The sequence below is a fragment of the Daphnia pulex genome, chromosome 6 (assembly GCF_021134715.1).
Source record: "Daphnia pulex isolate KAP4 chromosome 6, ASM2113471v1".
Classification (NCBI taxonomy): domain Eukaryota; kingdom Metazoa; phylum Arthropoda; class Branchiopoda; order Diplostraca; family Daphniidae; genus Daphnia; species Daphnia pulex.
In genome coordinates this window covers 351,065-372,880 of record NC_060022.1, presented here as the reverse complement: position 1 = coordinate 372,880, position 21,816 = coordinate 351,065, and the positions used below count along the sequence as shown (strand labels likewise).

The 21,816-nt window shown below is 39.8% G+C and overlaps 4 protein-coding genes and 2 long non-coding RNA genes across 15 annotated transcripts; 5 read left to right on the top strand and 1 right to left on the bottom strand.

Annotated features, from left to right (window-relative positions):
* Nucleotides 1–263: 263 nt before the first annotated feature.
* LOC124196437 lies at nt 264–2,318 on the top strand. Its single transcript, XR_006875726.1, has 5 exons — nt 264–1,103; nt 1,357–1,539; nt 1,624–1,722; nt 1,951–2,102; nt 2,174–2,318. It is a non-coding gene; the product is annotated as an uncharacterized LOC124196437 (long non-coding RNA).
* A 2,376-nt stretch (nt 2,319–4,694) lies between these two features.
* LOC124196429 lies at nt 4,695–6,710 on the top strand. 2 transcript variants are annotated; one of them, XR_006875717.1, is made up of 6 exons: nt 4,695–4,883; nt 4,950–5,097; nt 5,173–5,343; nt 5,709–5,781; nt 6,020–6,138; nt 6,211–6,710. It is a non-coding gene; the product is annotated as an uncharacterized LOC124196429 (long non-coding RNA). The 2 variants fall into 2 exon arrangements; XR_006875718.1 differs by having other exon boundaries at nt 4,701–4,883; nt 5,173–5,623.
* A 2,475-nt stretch (nt 6,711–9,185) lies between these two features.
* Nucleotides 9,186–12,331, bottom strand: LOC124196402. The gene is made up of 2 exons (XM_046591464.1): nt 11,797–12,331; nt 9,186–11,707 (listed from the first exon to the last, which is right to left on the bottom strand). The coding sequence occupies exon 2, from the start codon at nt 11,048–11,050 to the stop codon at nt 9,332–9,334; it is 1,719 nt and encodes a 572-aa protein (XP_046447420.1). The 5' UTR covers nt 11,051–11,707; nt 11,797–12,331; the 3' UTR covers nt 9,186–9,331.
* An 80-nt stretch (nt 12,332–12,411) lies between these two features.
* Nucleotides 12,412–13,762, top strand: LOC124196412 (cuticle protein 3-like). Its single transcript, XM_046591495.1, has 3 exons — nt 12,412–12,615; nt 12,864–12,979; nt 13,072–13,762. The coding sequence occupies exons 1-3, from the start codon at nt 12,595–12,597 to the stop codon at nt 13,679–13,681; spliced, it is 747 nt and encodes a 248-aa protein (XP_046447451.1). The 5' UTR covers nt 12,412–12,594; the 3' UTR covers nt 13,682–13,762.
* A 2,126-nt stretch (nt 13,763–15,888) lies between these two features.
* LOC124196406 (calphotin-like) lies at nt 15,889–17,845 on the top strand. Of its 2 annotated transcripts, XM_046591480.1 has the most exons (3): nt 15,889–16,020; nt 16,714–17,178; nt 17,224–17,845. In XM_046591480.1, exons 1-3 carry the CDS (start codon nt 16,000–16,002, stop codon nt 17,821–17,823), a joined length of 1,086 nt encoding a protein of 361 aa, XP_046447436.1. In that variant the 5' UTR covers nt 15,889–15,999; the 3' UTR covers nt 17,824–17,845. The 2 variants fall into 2 exon arrangements, with proteins under 2 accessions (XP_046447436.1, XP_046447435.1); XM_046591479.1 differs by having other exon boundaries at nt 16,714–17,845.
* A 485-nt stretch (nt 17,846–18,330) lies between these two features.
* Nucleotides 18,331–19,763, top strand: LOC124196409. 8 transcript variants are annotated; one of them, XM_046591492.1, is made up of 6 exons: nt 18,331–18,400; nt 18,539–18,638; nt 18,701–18,808; nt 18,932–19,133; nt 19,210–19,503; nt 19,563–19,763. In XM_046591492.1, exons 1-6 carry the CDS (start codon nt 18,377–18,379, stop codon nt 19,708–19,710), a joined length of 876 nt encoding a protein of 291 aa, XP_046447448.1. In that variant the 5' UTR covers nt 18,331–18,376; the 3' UTR covers nt 19,711–19,763. The 8 variants fall into 8 exon arrangements, with proteins under 8 accessions (XP_046447448.1, XP_046447446.1, XP_046447445.1 ...); XM_046591490.1 differs by having other exon boundaries at nt 18,342–18,400; nt 19,573–19,763; XM_046591489.1 differs by having other exon boundaries at nt 18,342–18,400; nt 18,701–18,817; nt 19,573–19,763.
* The last annotated feature ends 2,053 nt before the right edge of the window (nt 19,764–21,816 follow it).

Genomic DNA, 21,816 nt, shown 5'->3' with positions numbered 1-21,816 from the left:
GTCATTCGGTCCCCTACCATTCAGTATTATGTTTAGTCATGTTGTTGGTAGTCATGTTGTGGTTAGGGCAGACAAGCCATGAAACTAGTTCTATGGCTCTGGCTTCTGGTTATGGCTTATGGTAATTCGTAATTCTTTGAATATTTGAATTTGTATTTTGTTGAAAATAAGCTTAATTAATTAAAGCCGTGTCAGTTAACTGTTAGAATTCAACCAAAAAAAAAAAAAAAGAATTGCGAAAAGTACCTATCATGTTTCATGGTTTCATACCTAGTTTAACAGCTGTTTAAAAGTAATTTTAAGCATGTCTACTCTAGTCGTCTAGTTTATGATTGATTTTTTTTTTTCAGCTACAGGAATTAGCCAGCTGCTTATGCGACTTATTGGAAGACTCTATAAACCATAAGAAGAAAAAAGTGCAAGAGTACTCCATCAGGTTTATCACAGTGATCTATTTGCCTGCAAACAGTGCCTGAAGAGTTAATCCTGAGAATTGGCACAAAAATTGTCATTACCATCTAGCAGTTCTTCACTATCCAGTTCAGAACACAAAAAGGCATAAATTAAATTATACTAAGAAGAAAAATTAATAAATTAAAATATAATTAATCTACTTTTCCTTTCAGGGTTGTCTGTTTGGAAATCGTGATAGGAACTAAAAAAAAGTCAACGACCGACATTGGCGCGAATCCTGGTTCATTGGCAAACTATTGACACTATATATCTTACATTAATTCCTCATCCAAATGTTCTTCATCGTCGAGTGAAGAAAAAGGGGAGAATGCCAAATCGGTGCAAGACTGGATACTAAAAAACTTCGTCCCATCGAAAACGAGCAGCCGAATCGGTGAACGAGGTGTTAGAAGAAAAAAATAGCTCGCGCGTGTCGAGCTAGGCATAGAACTAATCCTAATTGCATCTGCCACTCCTGAATCCTGATGCCACCGTCTAAAAAAATCGTTCTAACTACCAACGTCAACTAACAAATCACAATTTCTACTCCACCGTTGATCAGCGAAAAAGAAGAGGAAAAGTCGTTGACAAAACCCAGGCAACGACCAGAGTCAACCACGGCACCACGCAAAATAAAGAAAACTTCCCGGGTAAAATACCTACTCTTCATTCTTGTTGCTTATATCGATCTATTGAAGGTTGTTGACAAGCAGTGGTGCAGTGTTATTTTGTATTGAGTTTGTTTTTTAAAATTCGAAATTCAGAGACCAAGTGTGATGCTGTTGAAGCACACTCGGGCTAGGTATTTTAATTTGAACTAATCCTTAAGTCCTTAATGAAAAGGATACTTGTCGTCTGTAGATTTAATGTAATATAATTTTTTTATTTTCCAAACTTTTATAGGTCATATGCTATTTTGATTTTTTTAGCCGAAGAGAGGTGGCAGGTAATATGGGTGAGACGTCTCGCGGAGACCATGTTGCAGACCATGTTGGTCTGAGGAAACGTGAAAGTCGTGCAGCCTACCGTCAACTATTTTGTTCAAACTGATTGTATTCTACTGAATGTGCCATCGAAATGATACAGGTAACAACTTACACTAGCTTTATTACAGCATTTCAGAAACATATATTCTTCTCTTGTTTGATTATGATTCATCTTAATTATCAGCTGTTTGATTGGAATTGCTATCTCACCACCCCAGCATAGACCAATCTCTCATTTCATCTTCTCGAGAGAAGATTGGATAACTGATCGGTGGTTTCATGTGTAAGTTCACTTATCAGTTATCATGTCACTGAACTTTTTCCGTTGCAGTCTTATGTATTAAAAGTAATGATCTCCACTTACGTCTTTCTAATGTTTAAGAGAGGATTTCGAGTGTATACTGATAAGTGATAACTGTTAAATTATTCTTTTAGATCATAGATGTCAAGCACATTGATGACACAAATTATAAACAAGTTGACTTATCATATATATTTTTTTAATTTACAGGTTCTGAACTCCAGGTTTCTAAATTTGCATGGAAGACTTTATGAGAAGTCATGTCTTTTCAAGAAAAGGACAAGGACAGTCAACAAGGTCCCTTGTTTACTACCCTTGAATCTCCTTTATTTACTTCTTTACACGGGACCTCATGATTTGAGGTATTACTTACCGCCACTAAAATCTTGTTTGAATATTATTTTCGTAAAAAAAATGTTCATTCTCCTAACAGAGTAATCCTTCGCTTCTGATCATGGACTTCATCCACTGGTGAAAACCGACAAGTGAATGCTGTAATTCAAGACTGATAAATTGTGTAGTTAATTAGATAAAATTATCAGTGCATATCTGGGCTCCCTTCTTTTCTGTGGCCCCGTTTCCCTAACTAACCACTAACCAACGCCCGCCGGTGGTCACTCGCCCGCTGTGAAACCAGGAGGAGGGGAGGGCTCTGGTCGAACGGGGACTTGGAAGGCGCATGATCCGATGAAAACTTTTGGAGGGTCATGAGTCTAACCCGGAAGCCTAGTATGACTACATCTCCCCAGTAAAACTTGCCTCGTACTTCTCTCTTCTTCTCGGTCCAGATAAATATCTCTGGGGGCCGTAGACATATCCTATAACAGCATGTGCGAGTTAAACAAAGCAACCCACTACCCAATGAAACAAAAAGCCATGGTTTATTATTTGCGCAAATCTCCGTCAGTCAAGTTACAAATTTTTCTAATTCAACAACTCGCGTAAAATTTTGCACTAGTCTATTAGTGCAAATCGCGATTCCATCATGTGTTTGGTAGTTAAGAAAACGGTTGTTTAAAAAACAAACAATGGGGTGTTCTGTGTAGCCAAAAAAACTCACCATTGTTTGTTTTTTAAACAACCATCTTCTTAACTACCAAACACATAGGATCGCTATTTGCACCAGTAGACTAGATGCAAAATTCGACAGAAGTGATGAGTTTGAAAAATTTGTAACCTGACTGACGCAGATTTCCGCAAAACTAAACCATCGCTTTTTGTCTCATTGCCGCAGCGGTGGTGGCGGGTTGCGTTTAAACTCGTGCAGAAGAAAAACGTCTTGAACCGGACGCTCTGTTAATTGAATTATTTCAGTTTAGAAAAAAAAGAAAGATAATAAAAGTCGGTTGAAATTATGTTTATTAATTATTTTTTACAGATGTTACATAGTTAAGGTTCAACATTAGTTTAGGGGTTAAGGGTGTAAATTTGAGGGTTGGTAGGTGTATGTTTCTGGGGTTTGAAGAATTGGAAGGTATAAGTTTGTGGGGTTTGGAGATTAATTGGTAAGGATATGTATGTAGGGTTATAGATTAACTGAATTTTTATCCAAACTTGAAATATCCTCCCTCCCCTCTCCAACATCCTCCACTTTCCTTTCCCAATCCCGAAAACATGTTTATTATTTGTTGACATAAACATCCCATATTTGTTTTTGTTGCTTCTGAACTTATTAACGGTAAACTGCAGTCACGATGACAATTTAACAAAATAATGATACAATTTCGGTAACACGACACCAGCAGTCCAGCACCAAGGAACGGCTAATTGAATTTGATGCAGAAAGATCTATCACCAGCAGAGGCTGAAACAACGTACCACAGCGGACAGCAACAACGCGAACAAACACGATAAACCTGTAACCATAATGAAATGAATTAATTTTCAGCATCAATGGAAATGCTGTCAATGAAAAGATGAATAAATGTCACTTTATATGGTTTTAGTTATACCAAATATTCAGAAAACAATATCTGATAGCTATTGTTTACACAAAAACAAAATGTGTGATTTTGACTGCAACAACGAATATGTTATGTTATTCCTGCTTTAAAAAAATTAATTACCATCAAGCAATGAATTCTCATGCGACGATAACAAAAATGACACAAGTACAACTAAACATCTCTCGTTGTCAGTTAGCAAGCTTTTTGAAACCGCCAGACAATAATGGATCATTAAATCCAGTTGTTCATGTTTCTTCATTTGACGAAACACACAGCAGTACAGGTAGCAAGAGGAACAACTGGCTGCATTGAATCCATGTGTACATTGGCAGCAACGACGAAGCTCAGACTTTCCCAGACTGTTAATCATAAAAAAACTCAATTACACAAACTTCAATGTCAAGGACACAGCATCTCAAATGACAAAAAACAAAAATGACAGAAGTTAAAGTTAACTACACAATCCTTCAGAAAAAACGTTGCAAAGGAACCTACAGCCTACAGCTAGCAAGCTTTTCCAAGGTAGACAACTTAAAGTTCTACAACAGGCAAGTTAAGACACAGTCAGTAGTCACCAACTACTAAGTCTGAACTACTAAGTCTCACAGTTAGAAAGTTGAACATATTTACCTGATTTGTTCTGAAGTGATTCTTACAAACAGCCGGTACAGGAAAAAGAGACGACATCTTGGCAAAATGTGCAGGGCAAAATGCTCAGGCTCTGCTCAGGCCTCATGATCAGCTGAAATTTCCAAGTAGAAATTATAGGCTAGGTTACCACACAAATTACTAAATTCACACACAAATAATTAAGACTTCGTAACATCTAACAATCCAAACGGGAAATACCATTTTTATGAACAAAAATGTGAGGAAGGAAAATACGCCGTACGGATACGGATAACGATACGCTTTCAATCAGTGCTCGAAAAAAATGGCGGCTAGCTTGCGTAACGAAGACTTATTGTTCCATATCAGTAGTTGTAAATGTGAATCATAGATGGCGATGAATTTTGTATTTTAGTCTGCTAAAGAAGAAGAGCTCTCAGTTTTATCGATTGCTCAATCGTAGCCTCGTAGGATCCTCCCGTCCTTCAACAATGTGGTTAAAACAAAGCAGGCAATCTTCTAAATGTTTGAAATAGCCCAGGACTATCCTGAAGAGGGTTCAACAACATAAAACATCATATATATCAAGTTAAAAGGAAACATTTTCATCTCTTTCCAAATCCATATCTAATGAAATTTTATTGACTTTTGCAGATATGACAACACTTAAGATGAAGAATTTAGCCCTAACTGTTGATGTGGAGTTGGTGCTAATTTGCTGCCATCCCCTTTCGTGATGTTTTCAATGTCAAGTAATGCACATTAATAGCTGGACGCTGACAAATTGTCACTCGCACCTGAGGTAATTTTGCAGTTAACTGTTGTGATGAGCATTTAACTCATTGAATCATTTTTTTTTTTTTCATATATTTCTTAGAACAGGCTGGTGAATTCTGAGCTTCTTTGTGTCAGTCCAATATGTGCTATGTGCAGATGGGTTTGTTGCAGCCAGCCGGTGATAGGTGCTCTTCTTGCTACCTGTACCAGCTGTATGTTTCATATTGTAAAAAACACTGAACAGAATGAACTGAACTACAGAAGAATGAAGGTAATTATGTTGAACAGCTTTCTAACTTGAATGCTACCAATATTATTAGTTGATGACTAGTTCTTTGCTGATGCTTGCTTTTTATGATGGTAATATCATTCATTCTGTTAAGTGTTTTTGTATGACATACTTCAGAACAATGAAGGTAACTATGTTGATCAGCTTTCTAATTTAAATGCTACCGATATTGTTAGTTGATGACTAGTTCTTTGCTCATCTGTTGTAGAATTTTCAGTCTAGTTTACAAAGGAAAAACTTGCCAACTGTAATTCCTTTGAAAGTAATTCTGAAGGATTGTATAAACTTATCTTCTGTAACTATGCTGTCACTTACTGTTTTCTGTTGGTATTTTTTTTTCTTAATAGGATTAACAGCCTGGTGAAGTATGAGCTTCTTTGTTGCTGCCCAATGTTCACATGAATTTGACATAAGCGTCAGGTAATGGTTTTTCTCTTGCTTCCTGTACTGCTGTGTGCTCAGTCCTTTGAAGAAATATTTTTTTTTCCCTTGAAAAATTTTTTAATTGTATTACTCATTGGTAAAGCTTGTGAACTGTAGATTCTTTTGTAACAGTTCTAAGAATAGTTCTGAGAGGATGCGTAGTTAAGCTATATACTTGTCATTTTTGTGAGCATCATATGAGACTAAATTCCTCAATAGTAATTATTTTTACAAGGATTAAGTGATTAATAGCTAGTTGAAGTCTTAGCTTCACCTTCTTCTTCGGCCAGTCTAATTAACACATGGATTTTTTCAGCCAGCATTTTGAATTTGACATGTACAATTTTCTCAATGGTAAGCAAATGATTTGTGTTAACTCTTGTAAATATCATAAAGTGACATTTATTCATTTCATTATGGCTATAGGTTTCGCGTTTATGTTCGCGTAGTTGCTGTCCGATGTGGCACATTGTTTCAGCCTGTGCTCGTAAAAGATCGTCCTACATCAAGTTCAATTGGCCGTTCCTTGGTGTCGTGTTACCGAAATTGCATCATTATTTTGTTAAATTGTCATCGTGACTGCAGTTTACCGTTAATAAGTTAAGAAGCAACAAAAACAAATATGGGATGTTTATGTCAACAAATAATAAACATGTTTTCGGGATTGGGAAAGGAAAGTGGAGGATGTTGGAGAGGGGAGGGAGGATATTTCAAGTTTGGATAAAAATTCAGTTAATCTATAACCCTACATACATATCCTTACCAATTAATCTCCAAACCCCACAAACTTATACCTTCCAGTTCTTCAAACCCCAGAAACATACACCTACCAACCCTCAAATTTACACCCTTAACCCCTAAACTAATGTTGAACCTTAACTATGTAACATCTGTAAAAAATAATTAATAAACATAATTTCAACCGACTTTTATTATCTTTCTTTTTTTTCTAAACTGAAATAATTCAATTAACAGAGCGTCCGGTTCAAGACGTTTTTCTTCTGCACGAGTTTAAACGCAACCCGCCACCACCGCTGCGGCAATGAGACAAAAAGCGATGGTTTAGTTTTGCGGAAATCTGCGTCAGTCAGGTTACAAATTTTTCAAACTCATCACTTCTGTCGAATTTTGCATCTAGTCTACTGGTGCAAATAGCGATCCTATGTGTTTGGTAGTTAAGAAGATGGTTGTTTAAAAAACAAACAATGGTGAGTTTTTTTGGCTACACAGAACACCCCATTGTTTGTTTTTTAAACAACCGTTTTCTTAACTACCAAACACATGATGGAATCGCGATTTGCACTAATAGACTAGTGCAAAATTTTACGCGAGTTGTTGAATTAGAAAAATTTGTAACTTGACTGACGGAGATTTGCGCAAATAATAAACCATGGCTTTTTGTTTCATTGGGTAGTGGGTTGCTTTGTTTAACTCGCACATGCTGTTATAGGATATGTCTACGGCCCCCAGAGATATTTATCTGGACCGAGAAGAAGAGAGAAGTACGAGGCAAGTTTTACTGGGGAGATGTAGTCATACTAGGCTTCCGGGTTAGACTCATGACCCTCCAAAAGTTTTCATCGGATCATGCGCCTTCCAAGTCCCCGTTCGACCAGAGCCCTCCCCTCCTCCTGGTTTCACAGCGGGTGAGTGACCACCGGCGGGCGTTGGTTAGTAGTTAATTAGGGAAACGGGGCCACAGAAAAGAAGGGAACCCAGATATGCACTTATAATTTAATCTAACGATTGAACAATTTATCAATCTTGAATTACAGTTACAGCATTCTCCCGTCAGCTTTCACCAATGGATGAAGTCGGGTCCAGTGGATGATCAGTATCGAAGGAGTTACCCTGTAAGCAGAATGAACATTTATTTGGGTAACAATAATTTTCAATAAGATTTTAGCGACAGAAAGCAATACCTCAATTAAGAGGGCCCGTTTAAGGAATTAAAAAGGGAGATTCACAGGTAGCAGCCAACAGGTTTTCAAACAAGGGACCTTGTTGACTGTGTAGTCATCGTCCTTTTTCTTCAAAGGACATGACTTCTCATAAAGTCTGGTATGCAAATTTAGAAACATGTAGTTTAAACCCTGCAAATATATAAAAAAAAGAAAGCCATCTTGTTTATAATTTGTTGTAAATGTGCTTGACATCTCACTTTGTTTATAATTTGTTATTCAGTCAACAGGAATCTGTTACCATGTAAATCGTAAAGCTTATTCAAGTATATAAAACTATCTTTGATTAGGTCAGTGGATTTCAACAATACCTTGTTTGTTTGTCTCATGGACGTCAATCACATCCTCTGGTTTGTGTGCGTTGTCAGCGGTGCCGACAGCTGGCTGTTCGGACGTGTTGGTACAGACGAATTCAAAATGTGGAAACTTTATCTTTATAGCTCTCAATATGCTTGATGCCTATGATGTAAAAGATTAATTAAACAGTTATTAGTATACACTCCACATAGTCTCTTAAACATAGATAAACTTGAGTGCAAATTAACACTTTTAACACTCACAAGACTTGAACAGCACACTTTAATTAGCTTCAGCCTAGACTGACACATTGAGAACACTTTAGGATGACATCACCGCTACACTTCTTGCAGTAGCTGCAGCTCAACTTGAACTCCCTTTTCACCGGGTGGCCGGTGGCTGCAACGAAACCATCTGCATGACAGCAATGAAGCTCAGATTTTGTTGTGATGACTGATCTCAAATTATTTGATATACAAGCAAATGGATCTCCCACCTGAACATACGCCAGCATTATTGCAGGAAAATTAATCAACAAATTTAAATTTACATTAATTGCTCTGAAGTATAACTTACGGAAATCTACAGGCAGCAAGACGCTCGAGGCACGACATTTTTTCGAAATGTACAGGCACTTAAGATACGAACAAATTTGCCCATATGTTTACATGCTAAATCACCTGTAAATGATACACATCAAAATTTTTCATTAAATATCCCTAAGATATAAACAAGAAATATACCTTTTCATTTTCAGCATGGGAAACGTCATGATAAACATTCAACACTCATTTCGGCTGCGTCTGTTAGAATTAGAAACAACAATACAACATAGCGCTACCTGGTGGACATCATTTTAGCCACCTAGCGAGAGCCAATTGGATTGCTTGCTTGCAGACAGCACGCAATTCGTCAAGTCTTTCTTTACTGGCACGACTTAAACTTACTTAAACGTTTTTCGTGAAACACAACGCAAACAGATTGCCATACCTCTTGTCGGGATATTGGTATAATCACGCAAACAAAAATAAACAATTCATTTCTCATAAAGCAACAAAAGATAAAGTCTAATTAACTGCCAGTATTTTATATCACTATTTTTACCTGACTTACTAAATAAATCGAGAAAAATTTGAATTTTGATTCAATAGTATTGTATTGAACTGATAAGAATTTTTTTTAAGATAGACAAGCTGAAAAAATAAACCAAACATTTCCCAAACATCTCCTCAAGTGTAGCGCGTCATCCTACTCCGGTCCTTCCTGATTCCATCAGTCACCTCCGTCACTCAAAGATCCTTTCCTGTACGTTTCTGATGAGACTTTTTCTTGTGATGACGATGCTTCTTGTCGAGTTTGGCAGCCGGTTCTTTGGGAGTGCTAACTAGGGTCCTGTTTCTCCCGAAACCGACCACCGATCCAACACCCGACAACACCGATCTACCGGCGGACAGCGCAGTCGAACCTATTCCCACCACAGCGCGTCTTAGTAGTCCAGGGCGGACGAGTTCCTCGGGCTTTTCGAGATGCTCTTCAGAGTGTTGTGGTCTAGGCAATTGACTGTCAGAATGACGCCGTTTCTTGACATGTCGCCTCCTTAACTTCGGGATACCAGCGGCTTCCGTCTCCAACCGAGATTCAACAGTCCGAGTGAATGGCGAAATCTCAACAGCTTCTCGTATTGGATTTAGAACGTCTGGATTTGATGCTACCTCATTTACATCCGGTACTGGTACAGTCTCCATCTTCTTTGCTTCCGGTTGGACATGGAAGGCTTCCGGAACTAACTGCATTAAAGCTTCCAGGCTTAATTTGTCTGAGGTATCTACTTCCGATGCTTGGGGATCCTCATGAACTTCGACCTCGCCCTGGACATCTGACTTCTTCACATCCGGTTTTTCTTCATCGTCGTTTCCTGCAATCGACTTCTCATCCGGTTCCGGTTTCTTAGAATGCCAAATCGGATCGACCATTGAATGCCACATTCGGTTTGCCAATCCGGGATGGTCGGGTAAGTCAGCGTTGTGGACAACATCTTCTTCTCCGGATCCAATTTTCTTCAGGGAAAGAGACGGAGTCATCTCATCTTTCTGGGCATCCACTTTTTGAAGAATTGCCTTTTCAGTCAACTCAAACTCCTGCAGCTCAGCCTTTTCAGCCGGATCCAAATGTTTCACGATTTTTACATTCCTGACAGGAAGGCGTTTTTGGGGCGCTACTGGGATCGACTGTTTGTAAGTGGTGGGAGGAGCAGGTTTGGCTCGGAATTGCTTGCTCATGACGTGGTCCAAAGATTTCTTCTTGTCGGGTAAAGGAACTGTTTCAGGGGATGCTTCATTGTGCGGGTGCAAAATCGGGTCGATCATCGAGTGCCACATTCGGTTTACAAGTCCGGGAGCGTTGACTTTCTTGGCCACTTCAGTCTTGTTTATTTTGGGAGTCGAGAACGGTGGGTAAAGTTCCTCTCTGCCGGGAACAGGGTTGTTGGCTTTGAAAGGTTTCAAATCTGTCCCGTCCGTATTCTTAGCGTCAGGTTTCTTGGCCATTACAGTCTTGCTTTTCTTAGGAGTCTGGTAAGGCACGTTATAGTGACTGCTGGGAACAGGGTTGGCTTTGAAAGGTTTCGGTTTCAAATCTGTCCCATCAGTCTTCTTAATAGCGCTTGTCAATTCAGGTTTCGGGGAAAAAGTCCAATCCCGTGGATGGATCTTTTTGTCCAAATGAGTTGGTAATGGACGGATAGTCTGGGATTTGGGAATGGCGGCCGTGATTGAGGTCGAGCCAAATCCTTGAAAACGGAATCCAACTTTGGGCATTTGTGGGGCCCCATCAGCCATGGTGGAATTAGCTGGTACTAAGTGGATTTTATCCGGATTCAAAGTCGTTGGTTTGGTCGCATTGACTGTTGGTTTTGCCAATTTGACCGGTCTCCTATTGTCAATGGTGGATTTGACAAAAGGAAATTCTTTCTTAGCTCCAGGGAGTTTTCGAATTGGTTGAGTATTCATTCCCGTTTTTTGAGTTCGTATTCGTAGGTTAATACAGAACGTAGATGATTGAGGTGGGTGGAGAGCCCCTACTTATAACCTAGCCATCCCAAAATGGCATCGGCGAACCCCTGTCGCCACTGGTTTTGCTAAATTTTTTAATCAATTGTTTAACGAAAATCGTTTTAAATTAGAAAATATCAACGATTACTATTTTAGAAACAATGTTCAATCATATTTAAAAGAATTAATCTATTCAAGCTTAATTTTTATCTGAAATTAGTTTTCATTGTTCGGGGAAATTCGAGGAAATAAGAAAAAAACGACTAGTTAGAACCGGTTATAGTTGCTAGTTAGAACCGGTTAGAACTGGAATCATATTTAAGTATTTAATGTTAAATTAAAATTAAGTTTAAATTGGTTAATTCTTTTAAATATGAATGAACATTGTTGCAAAAAATGAAGTGTTGATATTATCTAATTTAAAAAATTTTCGTTTAACAATTAATTAAATAATGTAGCAAAATCAGTGGCGATAGGGGTTTGCTGATGCAGTTTTGCCCAAATTCGTTTTCTGCAAAGTCGCATGAAACATTATTCTGCAGGGATGATGAACCGGTATTAGCCAGCATCAGCAAAATTATCCAAAAACGAAGCGACATGGATGGCCGTGAATTCCTAAAAAATTAATAATGATTAATTAAATGCCCAAAAAGTTAGATTGATGACTTTAGTAGACATGCGAGATTATTCTAGTGAAAACTTACCTGTTTGGTTTTCACTTAAAGGACGTCTGGTCCTCAAACACGAAAGAAAATAAACCACGGAATATAGAGTCACTCCTATTTCCTGAAAAAATGAATCGTGAACAGAAAACCAAATGTTAACATAGGCTATCTTATTATAGCTAAAGGCAGTTTGCAGGCTACTGTTTGCCAGCGAATACAGTCGTGTAGTGAGTAAAGAGCATACTATAACTGAGTTTTTATCATTCAATTTGTACACTTATTATACTCGATCAGTCGATATTATAACTTTTAATTCTAAAACGATTGTGGAATATACATGCAATCGCTTTCGGCTGTGTTGGAAATGCCCAAGAAAGACCATTACTATACCTGAAAAAAAAAGTGTCAACCCGGACTGCTGTTGGGCGGACTGTTTTGTTGACCCCACAGCTGTTTCTATGCTTAAAAACGGTTCCAGTTTTAACTAGCACTGAAAACCGGATACGGCATACGGGAGCCAATAAACATTGAATGGTTGCTGATAACATCCGCGCGTCACTATCGTAAGGACTTCAAAACAACCTATTGCTATACAATTCGATACAATCGACAACTGTGAACCAGTTGTTGAAGAAGTATGACGTTCGTGACTAACTGTATGGCATGGAGAACTGCAGATACATAAGTGGAGCGAGCACTCTACACTTGTTACACTAACAAACTAACACTTTAACTCTACCCTAGTTGGCAATAGACGGCATTTATACATTCCATTTGTATACTCCCTATAACACAGTAACGGACTGTTACATATTCAACAACGTACGAAAAAAAAACATGAACTGGGAACCAAGATTGGTAAGTTTATATTGTTCCGACTTCCGAGTATTTGTATTGTTATTCTTTTAAAATTAGGCCAAATCTATAAATTGTTTTCCCTTGTATGGCAATTTGGACAAATTATTGAAACAAATTCGTTTAATGTTTGCATAGTTCAATTTGTAAATTGTACGTTTTACTTTTTGCTTTCGTGCATTGTCAGCTTTTTTTTTATTGCTCGGCTTTTTTCTCAATCCCTTCTTTTTTAATACCTTGCATTATACTAGATCGTTGCTCTCGCTTTCTTGATCGTGGCTTTTGCTGCACCACAAGGAGAGAAGGAGCTAATTGACTTCGTTTCATCCATCCATGAAATGAACGCTGATGGAAGCTACTCATTTGAGTAAGTTGTCAATGCGACCGACATGTGTAGTTTGACAATTGACAATTTAATTTAAATGATGACGCACAACTAATTGTGACGGGTTTCTACAGTTTCGAGAGTGAGGATGACACCAAAGTCTCAGAGAGCGGCAGCCAGAATCAAGTCGGACCTCAACCCGAGGATATCGGCACCGTTTCCCGCGGATCTTACTCGTACACCTCTCCCGATGGCGTCGTCATCACCGTCAACTGGATCGCCGATGAAAACGGTTTCCAGGCCACCGGCGACCATTTGCCCACTCCTCCTCCCATGCCCGAACACAGGCTTCTCCGCCTTCTGACTTCTGGTGCGAACAACGTTGGTCGCAAAGCTCCTCCCAAAGGATCTTACTCCTACATATCTCCCGAAGGCGTCACATTGACCGTCAACTGGGTTGCCAAGGCAAACGGAATCCAGGACACCGGTAATCGTTTGCCCACTCCTCGCATGCCCCAGCAGAGGCTTCTCCGCCTCCTCGCTGGTGCGAATAACGCTGGTCTATTGGCTGCTCCCAAGGGATCTTACTCCTTCACCACTCCCGATGGCGTCGTCATCACTGTCAACTGGGTCGCCGATGAGAACGGATTCCAGGCCACCGGTGACCATTTGCCCACTCCTCCCCCCATGCCCGAGCACGTCGTCAGGATGCTCGCCGACTTAAAGGCTGCCCGTCTCCTGTGAACTTGTTCTTATACATAACCCGCAACTATTGGCAGAAATCATAAATAAAATACACAGCAATTTACCTGCGGGTAAAAAGAATTATCTTTGAATTATTGTTGTAGAGGGTCGCTAAACTTAAGGTAATTCGCGTTTCTTTGTTTCACTTTCACTTGATATGTAAATTTTCTTGCAAGTTCTTTTACGTCGAAATCATTGTTCATCCAGCATGATTCGAGAATCCGGACAAATATTTACAGGATCCGTTTTGTACCAACCGGTACCCACGATTCAAGTCTCGCCCTATCTAACAATTAACTTACATAGTGTTCTCAAACAGCGTTCAAAAATAGATTGAACCTTGATAAAAACTGTTATTCGTTACTTGCTGGATCCCTCCTCTCCCGAAATAAAGATATAGCAGCAGTGCATCGACATTGTGGTAATCGGTTTTAATCCTGAATCGTCCTAACTGAACCTAATTTTATTTTTTACATCAGTTTGCTTATTCCCTGTATAATAGGATGCCTAACTTTTCCTCACTTTCATCTCTGTTTCGTTCTTCATTAAAATTAATTTAAATTTTTAATAATTTCATGTTAGGGCTCATTTAGAAGTGGCTTCGGCTCTGATTGTATGGCTCGGTGACGCTCGGTGATCGAATATCTTTGTGGTCCATTCACATCGAGATGTGCACTTATCATAGCGCGGTACACGTATCCCCAGGTTTTAAAAAAATTACAAAATACGAAAAATACATCGTCATAAAATAAAATATGTCATAGCAACAACCCGTAAATATGAGTAAACCTAGAATGTTGCACAGAATGTGTACCAGAATGTTGAACTCACATATGTTTGTATGCTGGTGTTCCAGTTTTAACCATAGTATACTGAAAACCGGATAAACAAACACAGGTTTGTTTGTAAACCAACATCTGTGTTCTCACTAGAAGTTTACGTGCCACTTATTGCGAACGGGTCAATAACTTAATAATAAGGTTGTATACAATCAACAAGTTACTAAGATACTATAGCTACTGTTGCCCAGTTGAAAAATAAGTATGCAGCAGTATGACAGCTATGACATACGTGCTGACCTCATTTCTATAGCATGCCCACACATCCGGGGTTTTGAGAATGACAATGATAGGCATAGCGAGTCTTAGTTTACCGCAATTTTATATGCGAATCATCATATAATACGGATTTGGTTTGACTGCTGCAAAGCTCAGCATGCATAGGCAATTAACCAGAGAGGCGTCATTCAATGGAGAAACAAAAAGATGGAGAACGGCAAAAGAACCAAATGGAGAGAACGCTAACCTTAAGTCTTATACGTGTACTACTGGTATTGGTGTTAGTAGAATGAGCGGCAAAAGTAATTCGGAAGTATAATCATCTCCAATCGACTGGCACACGTAACGCGCCTTGCATGTCACACAAAAAAATCCCAAGTAAAAACAAAAAGAGAGTGTAGGCGAACTGAAAATTAAGTAGCGATGCGTTGACAGGCAGGTTACAACGCAATAAACCAAAGAGAAAAAAATAACACGACTGGATATTGAAATAGGACCTGGAAAGTGATGGAAAGACATTGCAGAAATCAAGGGGAAAGGTTATCTTTAGATGACTTTTCAGTAAAAAAAACAAACAAAAAAACAAACATTTCCACCGTGCTTGGATTCTCAAGTCTATTTTCTGCACTAGCAAATTCGTGGAGGACATATTGTTAATGTTATTATTCTCATTGTTTTATTATTCAATTCGTATCCTAATTATATTTGAACAGTCGATATAAAGCTTTAATTCTTAATAAGCGACTTTGGAATACACCTTCAGTCGCTTTCGACTGTGTTGGAAATGCCCAAGAAAGACCATAACACCCTGTAAAATGTGTCAACCCGGAGTGTTGCGCAGACTGTGTCGTTAACCCCGCAGATGTTTGTATACTTTAATACAATTCCAGTTCTAACTAGCACTGAAAACCGGATACGGCATACGGGAGCCAATAAACATTGAATGGTTGCTGATAACGTCCGCGCGTCACTAGCACTAGAACTTCAAAGCAACCCGTTGCTATACAATTCGATACAATTGACAACTGTGAACCAGTTGTTGAAGAAGTATGACGATCGCGACTAATTATATCAAATTGTATGGCATGCAGAACTGCAGATACATAGAGGTATATATAAAAGAGGAGCAAGCACCCCACTTGTTATGCTACCGCTGTATATGTACCCTATTGAGCAGACAGCATTTATACATTCCATTTGTATACTCTTTATTACACAGTAACGGACTGTTACATATTCAACAACATCCGAAAAAAAAACATGAACTGGGAATTAAGGATGGTAAGTCGATTTTGTTGTGAGTATTTGTATTGTTATTGTTATACTAGGCCTGATAGAAGTTGCTAAGTTAAAAGGAAAGGAAACAAAACAACTTTTATACCGCGCTTGGATTCTCAAGTATATTAATCTGTCCTAGCATATTCGTGGTGGACATTTTTTTTTTTTTATAAAGGATTCGCCAAGGCGAATGTTACCTGCCTGGTGGACATTGTTATTCTTATTATTCTCATTATGTTTTTGTTATTCAATACATACTTATTATACTCGAGCAGTCGATATTAAGCTTTTGATTTTCAATTAATTGTGAAATTCACATCTGTGTTGTAAATCCAAGCCCAAGAAAGACCATAATAATCTGATATATGTGTGAACCCGAAATATTTTGCAGACTGTTTCGTTGAATTATTAGCAGATGTTTTTATACGTAGCGATTCTAGTTTTAAGTAGCAATGAAAACCGGATATGACATAGGTAAAATTTGTACCGCGATTAAGAAAGAAAATAAATAAAATAAAGAAATCAACCGCGACCGCGATCTTCAAGTGGAATCGCAATCGCTACCAAGATTGTTTTTTTTTCTGTGATCGGGACCGGAATCGCGGTAAAAAAAATTAAGATCGGTCACAACACTGACACTCTTAAAAAATATTGCTTTAATTTTATAAACTGATGACATTGATTTCCTTTTGACAGATTTTAGTCACTCTTTTTGTTGCCGCCGCATCGGCCGCACCGCTTAACTTGGTCAACTCGGCCGTACAGTATGCCCATGTAGTTGCTGCCGTGGCCTATGCCGCTGCCCCAGTCCCTTACCCGGCTGCCCTGACCTACGCCGTCCCTGAGCCCGTCGCCAATGCCGTTCAACCCCAAATCACTTACGATTTCCCCGCTGTAATAGCAAAACCAGCCCCAACACCAGTTAAAGTAGAATACGACATTTTAGGACCGATTGCTGCCCCAGCACCAGCCCCAGTCATCCGGGTTGCTGCACCAGTCAAGATCGAGTACGACTTCCCTGCACCCATCTCTGCTCCAGCTCCGGCACCAGTTGTTGTAACTGCCCCAGCACCAATCACCTATGCCGCACCTGCACCAGTTAAGGTTGAATACGACTTCCCCGCTCCTATCTCCGCCCCGGCTCCAACCCCAGTTGTCGCTGTTGCTGCTCCCGTTGTTTATGCCGCACCAGCTCCAGTCGTCCAGGTTGCCGCTCCCGTCAAAGTTGAATACGACTTCCCCGCACCCATCTCTGCTCCCGCTCCCGCTCCCGTACCAGTAGCTGTTGCTGCTCCAGCCCCAATTACCTACGCTGCCCCGGCCCCAGTTGCCTATGCCGCACCTGCCCCGGTCGCTTATGCCGCACCTGCCCCAGTCCATGTTGTCCCCCAGGCCTTCGAGACCAGGGTACACTACGCCGAGACTCCCGTCGTCGTCGGACACACTTCCACCATCATGAAGCCCAACTTGGGCGCCGGTGCTCACGTCACCAACTTTGACTTCATGGGATTGGCCCAGACCAAAACCGTCGGACAGGAATCCTTCGTCCAAAAGTCCAAAGTTTTGGCTCCCGCCCGCACCGTCTCCGAAATCACGCCCCAGGTGACCGTCCAACACCCGACCAAAGTCAACGTTGAAAAGTTCGCCGTTGAGGTGCCCGTCGCCGCTCCTTACGCCCAGCCCGTCCCAGTTCCAGTTGCTCCCCAATACGAAATCCACCAGTATCACGCACCAGCAGCTGTCTATCTTGCTGTCCATTTCTACAATTCGGCGTCTCATACTACTGCGACTATAAGACCCATTTAAAAAATTGACGATTTGATTACTTTAAATTATATCTTCGGCATGGCTCAGAAGTGTTAATAACTGCTTTGTTAATACCGGAAATATATGAAACCTGATCGTTAAGAATTTTTTGTTTGTGTTATGTATTTGAATTTTGGCAGTAAATCTAATATCGGCAAGAAGTAAATAATCTCCAGAGAATTAGATTTTAAATAAACAAAGTAGTAAACTACAGAATGTAACGTTGAACTCGCATAGAATAATGAATGTATATCTGAATATACTGAGTCATCGGTAACAGCCGTGTTGTTTCAGTTGGTTTGATGAATAGAAGCGGATTGTATAATGAGGTCAGTTTATCGAACCTTATGTCATCGACTCTGTTAGTCTCCCAACACCTGAACAAACGCAGCAAAACACAGGGCATTCCAAATATACTGCCGTATTAATATTTGCACCGTATTAATTCGACTGGCACACAGAGTATACCATCATGTACATAAATACGAAGAGTAAGTAATGAAAATCAACAAGTATCCCAAAAGTCTGCGACTAATCAACAACATACGAAAAAATGGAGAGAAAGACATTGAGAATGGTACCGTAAATCATTTTCGTTCCGAGAACATACTACTAACTCTGTTTTGTTTTTTGTTTTTTTTTACTTTACGTTTTCTCCTTTATTCTGAAAAATATTGACACCCATTTTTAACGCACGTTTAATGGTTGCATTTAGTTCAGCAAAATTGTTTTACTTTTGGGTCTGCTGGTCGTCACTTACACTGCCCCGGTCGAATTAGATGAGAGCGACAGCCAGACACTTAGATTTGAAAGTGGTAAAAACTAAAAAGTTACAGCAAAGGTAAATCACTTAACGATTAATACGCGGTTATTACAGAAGACGGTACCAAGCAGGAGAAGGAAGGAAGTCAAAAACACATCGAACGAAAATACGAAGATGTCGGAAGCGTGCCGATAAAATTTCACTCTTACAGCGCTAGTAGCGGTACGGTTGGTAATATATTTCCGCCTTGGAAAAGGGGAGACCCTGAGCCTCATCCTAATCTGATTCGGGCCCACAAACGAATGAAGACTGATAATCACAAAAATATATTACGCAAAAATCTAGATGGCACCAACGGTACAAAAGTCGTTGTTGCAGCGAAAACAAACAGGTCAATCAGCGATCATTTGCCCACACCTCCTCCTATGCCCGAGCACAAACTTCACCGTCTTCTCACCGCATTAAAGAACGCTGGTTTCTTCGCTGCTCTCAAACGATCCTATTTTTGTGTCAGCAAAATGAACGCTGATGGCCGCAACTCTTTCGAGTAAGTTCATTTACTCATTTCTAGTGCACGTACATATGTATCATCTTCTAACTAAATCGTCTAAAATACTCGACAGTTTCAAGAGTGAGGATGGCACCAAAAAACTCTGCGAGAGAGGCAGCCAGAAACAAGTTGGACCTAAGCCTGAAGATATCGACACAGTTTCCTACAAATCTTACTCCTTCACTACTTCCGATGGCGTCGTCTTGACTGTCAACTGGGTTGCCGATGAAAACGGTTTTCAGGCCACCGGTGACCATTTGCCCACTCCTCTCCCAATGCCCGAGCACAAACTAAAATACGAGATGAATCCAATAGATGGCGATGACTCAGTCATCGAGAAAAGAGACGACGGTAGTTACTCTTTCAGGTAACAAATAATATTTTTATAAATCATTTCAAACTTTTGTTAGTTATAAATAATAGCAGCTTTTCCAAGAGTGGCAGCCAAAGACAAGTTGGACCGAAACCAAAGGATATTGGCAATGTTAACCGCGAATCTTACTCGGACTCCATTCTCGATAACACCGCCGTCAACTGGGTTGCCGACGAAAACTGGTTCAACCCATCTGATTAAAGGCCCAGTCTATTCAATCATATTTAAACGAAATAAAATTATTTAAAATATCGTATGATCGTATTTTCTCTATAACGCTATGTAATTATGGGATTCCGAGTATCGGATTGACTCCGGATTGATGTCTGAAAATGCGTCATATAGCACAAAGCACAAGTCTAATACTGTAATCCAGTAACGATCGATGAAAACTTGAAATTTAAAAATTTGCGGGAACCTAATAAAATCAGGTATAACTGAACAACTTTGGTTTAATTACGATACTATTATCCCAACAAAATTGAAATGAATTAAAAACAAGCCTATAAAGTTAAAAATGAAATACATCGGGAAAATTGATTTGCACACTCGAGCAACACCACCACAGTCTATATAAGCTTCGCTATAGCTTGTGCAATTCCAAATGTTGTCGTTGTTCGAACCCTTTCAACTTCAAAACAAACTCACTGTCCGAAAAATGTCGCCTTACTTCACTTTCTTCAGAAAATTTACGATTCGCTCGAAAGACTTCAGCATTTACTGCAAACCAGATGCGCATCACGGAGCCATCCTCAAAATCACCCAAGCGACTGCTGGAGCACCTGGTGGTAAAATGGTAGTTAACAAAATCTACGCCAATCTCGATGTCGCCACTGAACTTTGCGAACGACTCAACGCGCTGGAACACCTTTACCGAGAATCCCACCCTCTTCCGCGCAATAGCCAGCTCCACTATGAGGAAATTGTTGAACAAGACTCGACTTACAAATTGGATTTCAGCGTCAAGGAATACCGACAAAACTTGGAGATGTCGCAAAGCAAAAAGATTCTGACTCGAGGGCCGTGCGACAGCATTAATATTCCGGATGTCGGGGAATTCCGCCGCGAACTACTCCAGCTGGTGGAAGAGTTGTCGAACAATTACTTGACACTCAAGATTGAAACGGCCGATAATACCGGATTCTCCAAAGTGATTCGAGGTAATCGAGTGGCCGTCATTTATTGCCCAGTTCGCCCGTGGCCCTGGACTCGTTCGTATCCGACAGAAGTGCTTCTCTTTGACCCGATTTTGGTGGATCTGATCCTATTCGATCGTGACGTCAAAAAGATACGCGAGCATTGCGATCGCACCTATCCGGACTTGATGGTGGACGCTTACGTCGACATGAACTACGATCACAACGAATGGAACATCTTTTACGAAAACCTGAAAATCCGCTGGATCCGTCGCGGTCGACAGTTCCGCATCAACGAACACCTCGGAACTCTTTCCCTGAAGCACGAGGATCACTGGTTCACCGCCTGATACCAAACAAAAATCTCCTTAACTTAAATTTCTGTCCTGATTGATCAAGATTTCATTCTGATAATAAACATTTCATAAAACAAAAAGAATAACTCGTTTTTATTTCTGTTGCATACGACTACCTCTTGTCTGTTGTACTAACAAAAACCAGGAAGTGCCGGTGCAGGACTGCAGTCCTCTTAGTCATAACATTTTAAGTCCAACTAGTAAACTAGTAAAAGTGAAAATATTTTCAAATTTGATTGTTTACCCAAAGACATAGGTAACAAAAACAGGCCTGATCAACATACGTTCTACAAATGACTAATTTAATGATCCCCGACTGAGTAAACGAAAACGGCAAGAGAAAACAGTTCCAGTCAAAAGCCTAGCTCTGTAAACTCTGTAATCGTACTCCGTACTTTACGATTCAACGCCACCAAACAGTCAAAGACAAAGAATAGAGATAAATTTGTCCTACCTTTAAAGCCTGGGAAATACAGCCAGGCATCCACAAGTGCTCCTTTCGAAGAGAAGTTGAATCCACCAGGCAGGCTAGGAAAAAGGGAGTCCTCGTGAATACACCCACATTCACATGACGTAACTCGATCGACATTGGATTCTCCAATCAGGATGCTGTTTGTCTCGGTTTATCTAAATGAAAAATTAAAAATGTATTAGGAAAAATATTTACAGAAACAACAAATGAGGAAAAGTTGAAAACGAGATAGTGGGTAAACTCTTATTTTAATAAATGTGAGAATCAAAGGTTTCCATGTAATGCACTGCATTTGTTCAAGTAATGAATCATTAAAATATCTAGCAGGTCACAGGAATAAAAG

What these genes read in the sequence shown, in the direction of transcription:
- LOC124196402 (XM_046591464.1), bottom strand. Translation starts at nt 11,050, where the DNA reads ATGAATACTCAACCAATTCGAAAACTCCCTGGAGCTAAGAAAGAATTT.
- LOC124196412 (XM_046591495.1), top strand. Translation starts at nt 12,595, where the DNA reads ATGAACTGGGAACCAAGATTG. An exon ending in TGAACTGGGAACCAAGATTG is followed by an intron (nt 12,616 to 12,863) that starts GTAAGTTTATAT and finishes GCATTATACTAG; the next exon opens with ATCGTTGCTCTCGCTTTCTT. An exon ending in GATGGAAGCTACTCATTTGA is followed by an intron (nt 12,980 to 13,071) that starts GTAAGTTGTCAA and finishes GGGTTTCTACAG; the next exon opens with TTTCGAGAGTGAGGATGACA.
- LOC124196406 (XM_046591479.1), top strand. Translation starts at nt 16,000, where the DNA reads ATGAACTGGGAATTAAGGATG. An exon ending in TGAACTGGGAATTAAGGATG is followed by an intron (nt 16,021 to 16,713) that starts GTAAGTCGATTT and finishes TCCTTTTGACAG; the next exon opens with ATTTTAGTCACTCTTTTTGT.
- LOC124196409 (XM_046591484.1), top strand. Translation starts at nt 18,377, where the DNA reads ATGGAGAGAAAGACATTGAGAATG. An exon ending in GATGGCCGCAACTCTTTCGA is followed by an intron (nt 19,134 to 19,209) that starts GTAAGTTCATTT and finishes AATACTCGACAG; the next exon opens with TTTCAAGAGTGAGGATGGCA. An exon ending in GACGGTAGTTACTCTTTCAG is followed by an intron (nt 19,504 to 19,572) that starts GTAACAAATAAT and finishes AGCTTTTCCAAG; the next exon opens with AGTGGCAGCCAAAGACAAGT.